At 37.1% G+C, this 17,384-nt stretch overlaps 1 protein-coding gene across 4 annotated transcripts in view; it reads left to right on the top strand.

Annotated features, from left to right (window-relative positions):
- The window catches only part of Marf1 (meiosis regulator and mRNA stability factor 1-like protein), a 112,180-nt gene that overhangs the window by 86,765 nt on the left and 8,031 nt on the right, over positions 1–17,384 (top strand). For 3 of the 4 annotated variants that reach the window (XM_069836287.1, XM_069836289.1, XM_069836285.1), the window contains 2 exons: positions 4,557–4,679; positions 11,463–11,787. In XM_069836287.1, coding sequence (XP_069692388.1) covers positions 4,557–4,679; positions 11,463–11,787 — 448 coding nt within the window. The remainder of the gene's footprint in view (positions 1–4,556; positions 4,680–11,462; positions 11,788–17,384) is intronic. The other variant, XM_069836288.1, reaches the window with a different exon arrangement.

Raw genomic sequence — 17,384 nt, 5'->3', positions numbered from 1 at the left:
TGAGTTTCCCGTAACACATACTAGAGGCGCTGTTGTAGAAATTGATCTTGCTGCCACCTGTTGGGGGGAGAGGCGTTATTACATCTAGCAGCGCACCAAATAGCAAAAAGAGTAATTACTCCTTGCATTTAGCAGCGCACCTGGTGACGAAAATGTTAAACTTTGCAGAAAGTATTCCCTCCCACCCTCATCGATATTCAAAACTAACCCAATTTAAAATAAAGCATTTACATTTTTATTCCTGACAGCAGCTTCTACTGAAAATTCTTACCGGAGCCAACAGGAAGATAAAAGAGGCGATCTATTTTACACTACCCGATTAAAATATAACCAGACAGAGACAAAAAATAAAGCAAAAGGTTAGATAATTGGGATTGTATTCTTTGGGTATTTATTGTACAGCGCAATGGAAAAGTCTGCAAGAACTACTTAGATAGTTCAATTTACTATATTACTATTACTTTACAATACATTCAACAACACTATTTTTACAACGTCCATAAACATCACTGTTTATACACACACGTAGTATCACTTTATGTTCACTTATTAGCAAGTTTCTGTCTGCCATCTCGTTCTTCGAGCAATATCTCGAACGGATAAATAGAGAACTCTGGGTAATGTACCCAAAACGTATTTTTAATGTTCACCACCTACGACATTGGGCGCTGATCACCTTATTTCAGCCCCCCGCCACCAGATGGTGCTGACCGCAGTTTTGCATCCTATTATATATTTATCCATGGTTCAGAAACTGAAGAGGAAACTCTGTTGGCTGATAAAAAGTGAAGCTGCCAGCTGGTGACTGCAGTAACTCCATGCAACATCCAGCAAGTCAATGAGACCATTCATGATGACTGTCGAATAACAACAGATGAATTATGTTGCATGCTCTTGATCGATAAAGGCAGTATGATGGCCATTATTGATAAAGTGGATTACTCTAAAATTTGTGCACGCTGGGTACCAAAAATGTTGACTGATCAGAATAAAGAGGCCAGGAAAACAATAGCCTCCAATCCTTTGCAGTGCTTCAGTGTAGAGAGGGAGGAGTTCTTGGCGAAAATCGTGACTGGAGATGAGACTTGGGTTCATTTTTTTGAACCTGAGTTCAGGAGGCAGTTGATGGAATGGCATCACACAATGTTGCCGAAGAAAAAAAAATCAAAACTGCGATCTGCAGGGGAAGATATGGTAACAGTCTTTTGGGATGCAGAGGGTGTGATTCTGGTTGATTTTTTTTGGAGCAGGGATGCACAATAAATTCTGTCTAGACTAGATTGCATTTCAGAAGAAGGTCAGCTGCTATATGCGCCGTAGCATTTCTGGTATGTGGCATCACAAGCTTGTACAGTAGAACCAATTGGAATCAGTCAGTAACAAGTACTTCTCGAGTTTGTTCACGTGTGAGTGTTTCAATACATCGAATAAGAACTACTAACATTTATTGTGTATGTGTAAGATAAATAAATGAAAGAAAAGACTGTAAAAAGACAAGTACTGCACAGGCAGGCGCGGAAAATATTAAGGCGTATAATTATTTAAAATATGTTCATGAGCAGAACGCTGCTGGGCATCTTCATGCTGGCTGCAACGTTGCCAATGCGCAAGAAACGACTGCAGAAGCACGTGTTGTGGGTTTGAGAACTGTGCAAAGAATATTGTTAGTGAAGAAAAGAGGGTTTGTTTAGTGTCATGCTTACAGTAATCAATGGCTGAGGTCATTATTGTCTTTTGATAATTTAAATTCTCTTCTGGGCTATTTGTATTGCACGTGCGTGTGAAGTACGATGTGGCAATGTTGTACACTGCCTTGCTCTCTCTCTCTCTCTCTCTCTCTCTATGTCTCTCTCGACGCAAACTCTAGCAGACTACCGCCTTCCGAATTGCCATCGACTCTAATAGGCTATGTCAAAACTCTCAAGAAGCTTAAAGCACATCTTCGGCAATTTTTCCCATCAAAAGCTACAGCAAATATTCTTCTTTTGTATGACAATGCAAGACCACACACCAGTCAATACATTGGTTGTGAAGTCATCCACCATACAGCCCTGACCTAGCACCATCAGACTTTCATCTGTTTGGTCCACTAAAGAAAGCTCATCTTGGGCATCACTTTGAAGATGAGACCCTGAAAATTTCTGTGTGCCGATGGCTGTTGAAGGAGGACTGTGATTTTTACTGCACTAGAATACATGCTCTTGTTTCAAGGTGGAGAAGAAATTTGAAAAAAAAAAGATGGAGATTATATTGCAAAGTGACAAATTAATCATGAATGTTGTGGCTGTTATGCTATGTAAATTTCATTTAATTTTCTTGTAATTAAAAGAGAAAAAAAATAGCCATTACATTCTGACTGTCCCTTGTATAAAATATTGCCAAGAAACATTTAAAAGTTTCCAGAGTTTACAATATTGGCAGTGCTGGAATTCTGTGATGTGCATTGATTTATCTATGATTTAAGTGATCATAGTAACTCCCTACCTTTCTCATTTATCCATCTTATTCTTACTAATCTTATTTAACTAAACAGTCACTTCTCTCAATTCCTTATTAATCGTTCCCAGCATTATTTACATTAAGTTGAACTCTTCCATAGTTGTCATCCTATTTATTCACTTGCAACACTAACATTCACTGATCACTTATTTCAACTAATCTAGTTTGTATATTTTCAGACGAACTAGTTTCTACACTTTCATTATATTTCCACTCCCACTTTCGTGATTATGTTTGGATCACTACTTACTTATCACTCCCTGGCTATTACTCGTATCTTTCTCATCCTTTTTCACTGTTATTCTCTTGCCTTGCCATCTTTTCAGTCCACCATCACCATTTTCACTTTAACACTTTCCTATGTTTTGTCACTCATGCACAAATCTCTTAAGTTATAACTTTTCTCTTCCTTGCTTTTTCCCACTGGCGTATCGCTATTCAGTGTCGCTAACATTACTTCATCTCTTTCACTTCTTGCAGAATCTTGACTTCTTATCTCAGTTTCTTCTTAAATGTGTATTTATTTCCTCTATAATAATTTGTTGCACTTTCAAACTTTACACACCTAAGGACAATTATAGAAAGTGTGATAACTTTACGAGTAAAATTTACACACTCCTTCATTGTGAAACAAAACACTTCTAAAGTATGCAAAATTTCATTTGTAAAGTTCAATTTGACGAACTCAGATTGTGAAACAGAACTTTGCAATTTACAGGAATTTGTGAACATTGTGAAACAGTTCCCAGATTGCATTTTAAAAACCATTTATGGTACCAGGAATTTCGAAATCGATTTTTTTTTTCTGTACTGTACTGGTTTTATTTGTATAAATATGTATACATACACAACACATCTAATCACCCCATACAACACAAACATGCTGCATTCAGGACAGTGGTACACAGTTTACTCAACATACCCACGAGTCAACAACACTACAATGAAGAAGTGAACACAATCAAATACATAGCACAAGAAAATAGTTACAACCCAAACGTAATAGACAACATCATAAGGAAGACAAAACAAAAACTCAACAAATACACAAAACACATCACAAACACAAGAACACAAGAAATACATCACACTAACATACGAAAGCAAAACACGCACAAGATCGCATCCTCATTCAGAAAACAGAAATACAACATAGCATACAGAACAGAAAACACACTACAAAGACATCTCAACAGAAACAAATAAATACAACCACACAGGCGTATACAAACTCACATGCAATAGTTGCGACAGTTTCTACATAGGACAGACAGGCAGATCATTCCAAACTCGATACAAAGAACACATTAAAGCAATAACTAGAGGACACAATACATCTACATATGCCGAACACATAACTAATGCTAACCACACATACAATAACATAAATACAGACATGGAAATCCTACACATACAACCCAAAAAAGAAAAACTCAACACACTAGAACAATATGAAATATACAGACACACTAAAACACACCCTAATCAAATTCTCAACACACAGACCAATTTCAGAACACACACACTATTTGACACAACTCTTCATCACACGAACATACCCACACAACAGGCAGCGAAGTTGAGATAGCGCCGAGATCTAGTAGGCTCTGAGGATGGTGTTAAGTAACGCCGAAACAGCTGTAAGCCACACATGCTTACATAATTAACACGAGTAAGATCGCCATTTAATGAATGATTTCTGTTACTAATGATAGAGCGATTTCAGCTGATACTTGAAAATGTTCAGTAAAAATTCACTTCACATTTTAGGCTCACATAGCTATTTGTTACCTATAAACCTTAAAATTGAGTTTGTATTTTGATTGACAGAACTTCAAAACACTACTTCATGTTGAGTCAGAAGAGCTCATAATATATTTGACGGTTGCTGTTAATAGGAGAAACAAACTGCATGTTTTTTAACCTGGGACTCTTACAAGTGCTGTTTATGTAAGATGTGTAGAATGTTGTATGTTTTAAGATTGCATTTCCTATTTTCACTGCTGACTTCCTCCTGTTTTCTTGCTTGCATTGCATGCCGATTGCTGAATGTTCAGGCTTTTGCTGAGAAATACTGCAGTCCACCCCAGCAGTCGTTAACATGGGGTCCAATGTGGGGCGGTGCTAGCCCCCCAAGATACACTCCTTACTGTCATTCTGCAGCTTTCAGTGCCTATATGGTATGCATGTCTTTTTTAAAGTGTTTAACTTAGTTCTGTAGTTCAGTTTACTTCGTGTTACAGTGCACGTGTGTATGAATGAATAAAAACAATAATCATTCCATCAGAACTGTCTGGATAATTAGGCTTAATTTTCAAACCAAACTATTTACGGTCTTACTAATAAAAACTCTTATACAGATGTTTAACTGTCTTATACTTACACAGCAAATAGCTCGTTTATAAGTCGTGTGTAAATTCCTGACTACAGGTACGGTCACACGTCGCTACTTTTTCAGCGCTGCAGTACAAAAAACTGCGCAACTCTCGTACTGTGACGTGTGAACAACGGTGCAACTCAAAAAGTAGCGGCTGCCGAACCTGCTGCCCACTACTTTTTCATGCTGCGCGCAGCTTAAAAGTAGCAACGTGTGAACAGGGTTCTCAGGGTTGCAGCCGCAGCATTTTTGATATTTGTTTTGTTGAAACTTTTGCTGCTGTTGCGATCAGTGTTGCCACCCATATGTGCCAATGATACTTCTATTGTTTGGATGTATATTAATGTTAGATGTGTTGAAAATAAATAATTTGTAACAGTTACTAAATGCACAACACAGTTTGAGCATATTTGCTGACGATATAATTCACTTTTTTAATTTTCTGTAGCGTAGTTTCAAACAGAAGGGTTGCCAACATTGATTACATGAATATGCTGTTGGTTATCATTTAAGTATATAGGCGTTTTTGAAAGCTTTATAGTAAAAATAATGCGAATTTCTGAATACTAATTAGGACAAGAAAGCAAATAATAGATAAGTAAGCTTTCGCATGAGTTTATTAATAATGCGAACTTAACCACAAAATGTATATTGAGAGATGGAAACCTGCAGCATGACTGTGGCTGCAAAAGTAGCGCCTTGTGTGTGAACAGACTCGCAACCTCCAGTTGCAACTTTTGCTGCACTTGGGTTGCACAGCACGAAAAGTAGCGTGCAGCGCAATACTTTTGGCTTACGTGTGAACATGACATGCAACTTTTGCAGCTGCAGAATGAAAGTTGCGCAGCAAAAGTAGCGACGTGTGACCGTACCTACTACTTTTATACTGCAGCTGCAAAAGTTGCGTGTCGTGTTCACACGTAACCCAAAAGTAGCGCGCTGCATGCTACTTTTTATGCTGCGCAACCCGAGTGTGCAAAAGTTGCAACTGGAGGTTGTGAGTCTGTTCACACATAAGGTGCTACTTTTGCAGCCGCAGTCATGCTGCAGGTTCCCATCTCAGTGTTGACTTCTCAATATACATTTTGTGGTTATGTTCGCATTATTAAGAAACTCATGCGAAAGCTTCCTTATCTATTATTTGCTTTTCTGTCGTATCTAGTATTCAGAAATTGACATTATTTTTACTATAAAGCTTTTAAAAACGCCTATATACTTAAATGATAACCAACAGCATATTCACGTAATCAATGTTGGCAACCCTCCTGTTTGGAACTACCAGAGCCTTCTTGAATTACGCTACGGAAAATTTAAAAAATGAATTATATCGTCAGCAATTATGCTCAGACTGTGTTGTGTAGTTAATAATTAATAATTTATTTTCATCACATTTAACTTTAAAATATATCCAAACAATAAAAGTATCATTGGCACATTTGGGTGGTAACACTGGTTGCAACCGCAGCAAAAGTTTCAACAAAACCGATATCAAAAATGCTGCGGCTGCAACCTTGAGAACCTTGTTCACACGTCGCTACTTTTAAGTTGCGCGCAGCATGAAAAAGTAGCGGGCAGCAGGTTCGGCAGCCGCTACTTTTCGGGTTGCACCGTTGTTCACACGTCGCAGTACAAGAGTTGCGCAGTTTCTTGTACTGCAGCGCTGCAAAAGTAGCGACGTGTGATCGTACCTTTATACTTAAAGAGCGAGTAGCTCGTTTATAAGTCGTGTGTAAATTCCTGACTAATAATCACTACAATACTTTGTGTGTAAAAATACAACTGTTACACAGCTACGTCATAATTTCGTCATTTTATTACGAAAGTAACAGAATAACTGAGGTGCTTTATTGCATCTGATAGTGTCCTGCACTAAGTATGGGTAGTGCAACTGGGCCTGATTGATTATCATGCTATATTTTGATCAAAGAGTATAGCTACAGCAATATCATTCTAATTATTCTGTGCTCTTTGTTTTGTTCTTCTGTGGTTACAAGGCAACCACCATCATAAAATGATAATCGGTATGAACAGCTGTTAAAAGGCGGCCATTTTTTTTTTCTTAAACAGCGGATTTCGTGTGTATAACTACTGCAAAGCAATTCCCTTGTATAGTTAGAAGCTGCTTATACATCCATCGCTTATGAATGGTTTATTAGTAACATTTCTATCACAACTCTGCATAAGTGTCATATAAAAATTATACACGATTTATTAGTAAGACTGTAGGCGTTTTAATCTTGCAGGCATAGGCGGAGTTGTCTAACCTCTTTCTTTTTTATTATTCTATTGAATGCAAAATATCTTTTTTGCTTTTGTTTATGATTCAGTTTCTGTGCTTAAATTGATGAATTAAAGTTTTGAGATCATGTGTCTGGACTATAATATTTATTTTAAATTTCTGATTGTATGAGAATTCCTATACCTCATTTGAGGAATGGAAGCACTGTAATTTCTCTTTCATAACAGCCTGTACACGTGTGCTAGAACTCTGCTGGTGTTCAGGCCGCCACTTGGAGATGTATGAATAACATACTGCACAACGATGCAGAAAAAAGAAAAGTGATCCCGGTATAATATTATGTGAACTTAAAGATGAGATTAAATAAAATAATTAGAATTTACATTTCATATGATATCTTCGGAAGGTAAGCTTCATATAAAAAAGTTTGTTAGCACTGTTACGTAGTTTTATTGATGCATGCCTGTGTTTCTGTACGAGAGAGAAAAAGAGGGAGATTGTTTTATGTTATGTCCTATTATAATTTGTAGTAGACCTACAGCTCAAACCCTATACAACTCAGTTCGAAACATCGCGGATATGGATGTAACACTATAAGAAACATGCCCCCCTCCCCAAGCTATAACGGGGGGGGGGGGAGGTAAGCCCTAAATGATGTCTCCCATAACATATTAAGACACTGGAAAAGATTCAGAAACGGGCTCTCAAGTGTTGTCGGAAAAATTCACCATTAAAATGGGACACACTCACGGACAGGAGAACGCGAATTCAATTATGCATACTGTTCAAAATATACAGAGGTGAGCCTGCCTGAAGAGAAATAAAAAATAGGTTGCAACCGCCAAATTATTCTTCAAGGAACGACCACTCATATAAATTGAGGGAAAGAAGACAGAGGACGGACACTGGAAAGTTTTCTTTTCTCAATCGTACTATCAGGGACTGGAATGCTTTACCTGCAGACTTACTAAAGGCTTTACCAACAACCAAAAACGTATTTAAAAATAGGCTTAAAGACTTTACTAATAGACGATAATTATACACAGTATGTAAAGGATGTAAATGATATTTTGTTATTGAAGTGTTGTATCACTGAAGAATTATGCTGTGTCAGTGAAGTGTGTTGTATCACTGAAGAATTATGCTGTGTCAGTGAAGTGTGTTGTATCACTGAAGAATTATGCTGTGTCAGTGAAGTGTGTTGTGTCAGTGAAACGTGTTCCTGTCAGGGAAGCTTTATAGTTTATAGTGGCAGTGCAAAGTATTTGAACAGTGAAATGTTTTGAAGTGTTAGTGAAATCAGGATAGAATCAGTGAAATGTGTCGTAGTTCCAGTGCAGTGAGTGAGTTGACAGCGAAATGAGTGTAGTGCTGAAAGGTACTTGTGCAGATATGAACATATCATACTCGTGGGTTTTAGTTCGAACTTAGATTTAAGATACAAATTAGATTTATTTTAAATGTAATTTTAAGTGATCGTGCTTCATTTAATTTAGGATATTCCCTATTATTATTATTATTATTATTATTATTATTATTATTATTATTATTATTATAAATTATTGTTAGTATTAATTATTGATATTATTATTAAGTGTATTTTTAATTAACAGGTTTAATATTGTCATTATTGAGTGTAATTAGTTACCACTGCCACCGGGTATATACCCATTGGAGTGTGAATAAATACATACATAAATACATACATACATACATAACCCCTTTATGTGGGGATTCTATAGTTTTGCTTTGCCCCCCCCCCCAAGGAAATGGTTCTCTCTGTCATCTCTCTCTTTCTTTCATTTTCTCTCTTTCTGTGACTGATCAATCTTTCTGATTCATTTTATGCTCTTTTATCTCTCATCCATCTTATTCCCTTTTCTCTCTCGACTTATGCTTTTTACTCTCTCTCTCTTTTGCTTTCTTATCTACTCTTTATCGACTCCCAATCTCTTTCTGTTTTCTCACTCTCTTCATTCTCTCTGAATTCTTTCTCTCTCTCTATCTCTCTCTCTCTCTCTTATTCTCTGACTCTTGCTCTTTCCCCTTCTCTCACTTTCTCATCTACTTTCTATTCCACTCCCTATTTCACTCACTCTCTCTTTATCCTCTAGTCTTTCATCACTCTTGCTGTCCTCCATTTCCTCTCTCTCTCTCTCTCTCTCTCTCTCCCCTCCCCCCTCCCCCCTCCCCCTCCCATTCTGTTTGTCTTTAATAGAACGTAATTACCACAGCTTCTCAATTCTTCAAATAAGATGAAGTTGCATAATAAACTATTAATCAATGCTTGTATCATAAAACGTGCTGCAGCACATGCCAGATTTATGTTGTTGTTTTCTAATGCCAGGCATTTGACAATAAGTCTTGCACTCCAATATTTTTCAAAGATATTATCATGGTCAGCCACTGAAGCACAGTTTTTGAGGTGTTCCGAATCCATTTCTTGGTTTGAGTTGCACATTGGGCAGTTAGGGGACTGATATATTCCAATTCCATGCAGGTGTTTGGCAAAACAATCGTGACCTGTTGCCAGTCTAAATGCCGCTACAGACGAGTTGTGTGGTAAATCGGGAATCAACTGTGGGTTATGATGCAGAGATTTCCATTTTTTCCCTTGAGATTGTGTTATCAAATTTCGTTTGTTGAAGTCTAAGTATGTAGATTTAATAAATCTTTTCACAGAGTAATACGTAGATTTAGTAACAGGTCTGTAAGTAGCAGTGCTGCCCTTCTTTGCTGAAGCATCCGCATTCTCGTTTCCCAGGATTCCAGATTTATTCAGACCCTTTAAAATACAAGGAATGTCAATTGGATGCACTTATGCAATATGGAACCAACCACCATTTTATGAATATCTGGATTTCTATTGCAAAATGTGTCTTAATGTCTATAGTTTCTTATACAAAATAGAACCAACTCCTATCTGTAACGTGCTGCCCTATACAGAGGTCTGAACCAACCACCAAAAACAGAATCCATAGTGCAGTGTTTTGCAATTTAGAACCAACTCCAATCTGTATCCATAGTGCAGTGTTTTGCAATTTAGAACCAACTACAAGCTGTCATTTCCCATGTTTGTTTTGTGTAAATATGGGAGTTTGAATACAATTTTTTACTAATAGGAGTGATATATTATATTATATTATATTATTTGTAGAACTGAAGATGTTTAGGTGTCGAATATGTCACTGCAGAAGAAAATCCAATGAATTTTTATTTTAGTAGGTTATTTTACGACGCTTTATCAACAGCTGAGGTTATTTAGCGTCTGAATGAGATGAAGGTAATTATGCCGGTGAAATGAGTCCGGGGTCCGACACCGAAAGTTATCCAGCATTTGCTCATATTGGGTTGAGGGAAAACCCCGCAAAAACCTCAACCAGGTAACTTGCCTCGAGTCCACACCTGTGGAGTAACGGTTAGCGCGTCTAGCCGCGAAAGCAGGTGGCCCGGGTTCGATTCCCGGTCAGGGCAAGTTACTTGGTTGAGGTTTTTCCGGGGTTTTCCCTCAACCCAATATGAGCAAATGCTGGGTAACTTTCGGTGTTGGTCCCCGGACTCATTTCACCGGCATTATCACCTTCATCTCATTCAGACGCTAAATAATCTCAGCTGTTGATAAAGCGTCATAAAATAACCTACTAAAATAAAATAAAATAAAACTTTCCCCGATCGGGAATCGAACCTGGGCCACCTGGTTTCGTGGCCAGACGCGCTAGCCGTTACTTCACAGATGTGGACAAGAAGATGTTGATGGAATCAATGGTCCCCTTGACTTCACCTTGAAATGATAAGTCAATGTATGAACTAATGCTAATGAATATATGTTTTTTTTTAATTTTATTTGTAATCCCACAATTAGTATCTCGGATGTTTAGTTTTCCAATAATAAAGTGTTAAACATGGATTTGAACTAGAATGCTGCCTCATCTCTCTCTCATTTAAATCACACAGGAAGGAACCAAGTACCAATATCCATTTTTGCAATAAGCAATATGGAACCAACTCCAATGTTGCCCTTCTACTCTGTGCGAGTCAAATACTGATGCGAGCTGCACCATTGATCTGAAAGAGCATTTCAGAATGTTAATAATGAAATCATTACTTTCGTAATAGTATTGATGTAGAATTTTATTTGTAACGATTTGCTAAAACAGCTGTAGCTAAAAAGCTGTATTTTGGACTTGGTTCCATATTGCATAAGTGCATCCAATTATCTGTAGGTTTGTATTTATTACATGAATTATTAATAATAAAACACGTTGTGCTATTTTAAAATTGGGTTGGTTCGAAATTTCTGATCTCCATTGACGGCATCTAGAATGATTGTTTCTGCTTTATTTGAAGGGAGGACCCATATCACCGTGGCCTAAAGCTCCGAGCTTCATGTCTCCTGCAAAGACGTTGTTAGCTGCACATTCCATGAACTCACCTCCATCCTTCCATTTCCCCTCAGGCTGCCTGCCACACGTGGTGGCGCCTGATCCTAGCGAACTTCCACTCCCTCAGCTGAACGGATTGAGACCAGCAACTGGCTCTGAAGACGATGCGGGAAAAGAAGCCAGTAACAGAAATGAAGCAGCTGTGTCGGCAGCTGGGGACAGTCTTGACAGCTCCAACATCAGCATCGAGATGGCAGACAGTGGACAGAGTACTCCAAACAGAACTAGACGTGAGTGTCAAAACTCAGATTCAAATTCAGTTGAGTGAAGCGAGAATTGTGGACAAAACTACAGTAAAACCCCGATAAGACGCACCCGCTTATTATGCTACCCCGTGTAATACGCTTTTTTTTTGTCCGGTCCCTGCACATTTCATATGTAACGCCTTTATAAAATACCCCATTTGTTGCGCTCAAGTCCCGCATAATACGCTGTTTTTGTGGAATATTTTCGATGTAATTTTCAGCAATGTACTGTAACAGCAATGAAACATCTTGATCACTGAACTCACTGGTGCCATTAACCTGAGAAGTATTGGTATTCGACCCTTTACCTGCGCATTTAAACCTTCATACTTCATATCTTAGTATACCCCACCCTCTTGTTATGCTGTCTTATTCGACTCCTTATCTGCGTGGTTAAAGCCTACATACAGTTACAATACAGTAGCGTGCAAATTAATCCGAACAACGTAATTACTTATGCAAAAACACTCAAACGGGATAAAAAAAGGATCTAAGACATACCTCAGTAATCTATGTGGCCTCCCTTGTTCCTAATAACAGCTCTGAGACGATTTGGCATGGATTCCACTAATTTCCCACAAATATTCTTCATTTCTTCATCGCGAAACCATACACCAATGAGGGCAGAAATCATCTCTCCTTTGTAGAACAGTCCATTTTTTGCACTCTTCTTTTGCAAATTGACCACAAGTTTTCAATGGGGTTGATGTCGGGTGAGTTGCCTGGCCAGGGGAGTACCTGAATATTCTTCTTGTTGAAGAATTCTGTAGTTTTTCGAGACGTATGGCATGGTGCCAGGTCTTGTTGGAACACACCTCTGCCATCCAGAAATGATTTTTGCAGCTGGGGTACGATTCTGGTTTCCAATAAGTGAATATATTTGTGAGAATTCATCATTCCCTTGATAGGTATTAATGCTCCAGGCCCTTCATGTGTAAAACAACCCCAAAACATTACTTTAGGGGATATTTGGGTGCTTGTTGGAGATGAGCTGCTGTTACTTTTTCGGATCCTTTCCGTACGTAAGAAACACGGTGGCCGTGGACCTCGAAATGAGACTCATCAGAAAAAAGTACATTCTTCCAGTCATTCACTGTCCAGTGTTGATGTAATTTTGCCAACATTAAGCATTTTTTGCACATAACAGGGGTTAGCAGTTGCTTCTTAATAGGCTTACGAGCCCTTCGTCCAGCTTCCAAAAGCCTACGCCGCACTGTTGTGACGTGAATATTCGCCCCAGTGGTAGCCATTAACTCGCGGGTTAAGTCGACAGCAGTTAGTCTAGGATTTAATTTACTTTTCCTGACAATTAAACGATCATCTGCAGGTGAAGTCTTCCTTTTCCGGCCACAGTTTCCTTTTTTCTGGGGTGTGATGAATCCAGTCTCCCTGTATCGTTTTATGATCAAATTAACAGTAGCCAAACCGATGTGACATTCTGCAGCAATTTGCCTCTGTGTCATAGAAGAATGCTCTGCTAATGTTATAATTTTAGACCGTTTTCGTGGAGTTGTATCCATTTGTGAAGACGACAGAATGTACACAGGATTGCAGTATTAAGTCTTCAACACAACTGAAATGCTTATAGGCACAAAACGACAGTCAAAATGTCACATATTATAAAAAAAATAATGACAGACCTTCAACAATGGAATTACACGTACTACAGATGTCAATTAAAGCAGTGTGAGCAGCTGTGAGGCCAACAATGACAGAAAATGTAAAAATATGTCGTGTTCGGATTAATTTGCACGCTACTGTACCTCACCATCTTGATAACCCTCTTTCCCAAACAGCATTCCTCACTCGGCCGTAATAAAATTCTGGAAATTTTTGCTGGGCAGTTTGTTGTCCTTTTGTGTATTGAAGTGTCTGTGAATGTGATTTCAATAAATGTAAAACGAAAAGCCCCTTCTGTGTGGGAAAAATTGGAAATCTTACGAAAGTACGATGAGAACAGTACTCTTACTCAGAAACAACTCTCTGATGCATTAGGAATCCCATCATCGACATTAAGGACGATAATAAAAAATCGCGACTCAATCACTACAGCTGCAATGTCGGGAGGATGTAATCGCAGGAAACTGAAGGGTGGTAAACATGAAGACTCGGAGAACACGCACATGGCAAACAACTGTAAATGGCTTTTTTTTTTTTTCGAAAGAGTTAAGTACAGTTCATGTCGTAAATTCAAATTCAAATTTTTATTTACAATTTACATTTGAATTGAATACATATGAATAGATACCCGAAATGAGCATATGCTCATGCTCTGGTACAGTCCATAGTCTACATAAATTTTACAGGATTCAAATAATAATGCTGATGATATAAATAATAGTGATAATAATAATAATAATAATAATAATAATAATAATAATAATAATAATAGAATAATCGTGACAGAAATTATATAAAGATTGTAATACAAAATAATTCATTAATAATAATGATGATGATAATAATAATAATAATAATAATAATAATAATAATAATAATAATAATAATAATAATAGTGATAAAACAAAAATATTTACAATAATAAAATAAATACTAAGACGGATAAAATAAAATATAAAACCACTAGCGAGAGTTAACACAACTTAAATAAGCATATAATAACCGGAAAAAATGACGAACTCGAAAATCAACAGAAAAGTTCATTGTATCGCAGACGACAGCAACCGCCGTATTGGCATTGTGTTGTGCATTAATGGTAGAAGGGGGGAGCTGAAAGTCTCCGTAACTGCCGTTCTCTTCGAATCTTCTCGTACAATCATGGGAAGTTAATGCTGCAAAAACAAAATGCCTACGAGTCAAACTGTTCATTATTACCAGGATAAATACAAATAATACTGAAATATATTAATCAAGTTTCAGTTATAGATCTCTCCTTTTGTGCAAGAGGTATCATATCAAAATATTTTATGAATGGCGGGGAAAATATAAATTTCAAGAACTCTCTAGTGACAAGATATAGAGGCAAGTACAATCAAGTGTATCTGTGGCGATGCTAAGGAATCATTTATTGGAGATATACACTGTTATTAATTAAAAAATGTCTTTGACGTTACAGTACAGTAATTACATAATGGAGTAATACTGTATTACTTTTCATGAATCATGTATTTCAATAAAGAAAAATGGTAATAGATACTGTATATAAGACAAAATTAGTATACCCGCCTAATACGCTGTCCCGGTTAATACGGGGTTTACACCCGGTCCCTTGAACAGCGTCTTATCGGGGTTTTACTGTACATGGGAGCAGACTCAATATGTTAGCAGTACTACAAAAGGCATCAGGGTGGTAATTATTTAGCATTTGTATGTTTTTGAACCATGATGTCTCCAAAGTTAAAAATATCGTGGTAGATTATTTTGTATGTTCTAAATATGAATTTCACGCAATATTATATTTATATTCTTCATAGTTCGGCAGTAGTCAGCATTTAAAATATAGGTTTAGCAAAGCACAGGGCTTTATTCATTGAAGTTTTCCTACTATGTAAAAGTAGATGGAAAAGTGGTTTCAATACATTTCGAAAAAGGACAGCCTAGTTTATAAATGGCCTCAAAATGAAAAATATATATAATTTTTTAAATAGTTACCCACTGTAAAATAATTGTTAAAAATATAGAACACAAAGCACAAAACATTTTTAGAGACGAAAAAAACACGTGTTTAATTCTTTAGGGTATATAGATTCCACTGTGAAAATTTCAGAATGGTGACTTAAATACCGTGTCAGTTTTTAATAGAAATAACTCACCGGAACAAAGGAGCTCAGCAGGTAGGCTATCCCATCGTACAGAATGTCGTCAATTCCGCGTGATGCTGTTCACACTGTTTCTCACGAGTGCTGCAACCAACACACATAGCAAGCAATTTTCAACCGTTGGAACAAAAATTAATGTTACTAATTAATTTAATGATTCATAGGTTTTTTTGAGATGCAGTCATAAAACTTGGGAGATGGATTAAGAATAAGATTTTTTTTCAATATGAATGAAATTCACATGAATTTAAATTGCTGCATTCGAATATAAAACTATTTCTTCTTTCAATGGGGCGTTTCTGGAAGTGGTTTGTGGAGAACAATCTCTCTTAAGCATCCAGCAGTAATCCGTCGTCATACTTACAATCCACTTCCCTTGGTATCTATTTTCTATTTGTTTCGTGAAACCTTTTGCCATGTTCTTCACTAAAAGCACCTAGATTTTCAGGAAAATAACCCAGGTGGGTATGCAAGAAATGAACTTTTACACTCATATTGCAGCCCAGAATTCTGAAACTCTCCAAAATATTTTCTACAATTTCTCTATAATACTTATTACTTACTTACTGGCTTTCAAGGAACCCGGAGGTTCATTGCCGCCCTCACATAAGCCCACCATTGGTCCTTATCCTGAGCAAGATTAATCCATTCTCTATCATCATATCCCACCTCCCTCAAATCCATTTTAATATTATCTTCCCATCTACGTCTCGGCCTCCCCAAAGGTCTTTTTCCCTCCGGCCTCCCAACTAACACACTATATGCATTTCTGGATTTGCCCATACGTGCTACATGCCCTGCCCATCTAAAATGTCTGGATTTAATGTTCCTAATTATGTCAGGTGAAGAATACGATGTGTGCAGTTCTGTGTTGTGTAACTTTCTCCATTCTCCCATAACTTCATCCCTCTTAGCCCCTAATATTTTCCTAAGCACCTTATTCTCAAACACCCTTAACCTATGTTCCTCTCTCAAAGTGAGAGTCCAAGTTTCACAACCATAAAGAACAACCGGTAATATAACTGTTTTATAAATTCTAACTTTCAGATTTTTTGACAGCAGACTGATTGATAAAAGCTTCTCAACTGAATAATAACAGGCATTTCCCATATTTATTCTGTGTTTAATTTCCTCCCGAGTATCATTTATATTTGTTACTGTTTCTCTGTAATTCCCTAGGAAATTATGAACTACCATTTTGATACAATTCCAAGCGTTTTTCTCCATATCGTTAATGACATTCACAAATTCACTGTCTAACATTAACTTGCGTATTTGGGAACCTAATTCCTGCTTTCAGTTTTTCATGAGAAAGCAAAGCAAATTTATTACAAAGATATGTAAAACAACCGCTGTTTTTGTTCAAAGCTTTGGTACAGCCTGCTTCATAAGGCACACACAACTGAAAGAGTCTGGGTTGTAGGGGCTTAAGGTGTAAACGAAATGAAGTAAATCATTGGATGACTAAGACAGGTCACAGAATAATTTTGTTTAAAAATTGAAATTGTATTCGCCAAATTTATTTTTAGGGCAGGGTTATACCATTCTCACAGTTTCTCGCGAAAAATTTATTTTTATAGCAAAATATTTTGGATCTTATAAATTAATGCATAAGTATACTTGATATGAGCCGTTCAGAGCAGAAGTGGTGTAAGTCAGAAATGGATAATGAGGGTTAAAGTTAACATTCTGTAAAATACAGCACAAAGTAGCAATTAATATTCAATTTATTTGTTGTTGTTGTTTTCTAATGCCAGGCGTTTGACAAAGTCATTTGACCTCTTGCACTCCAATATTTTTCAA

The sequence above is a fragment of the Periplaneta americana genome, chromosome 9, assembly GCF_040183065.1.
Source record: "Periplaneta americana isolate PAMFEO1 chromosome 9, P.americana_PAMFEO1_priV1, whole genome shotgun sequence".
In the NCBI taxonomy this organism is placed as follows: Eukaryota; Metazoa; Arthropoda; class Insecta; order Blattodea; family Blattidae; genus Periplaneta; species Periplaneta americana.
The sequence above is the reverse complement of the archived record's forward strand: the minus strand, read 5'-3'. Positions and strand labels throughout refer to the sequence as shown.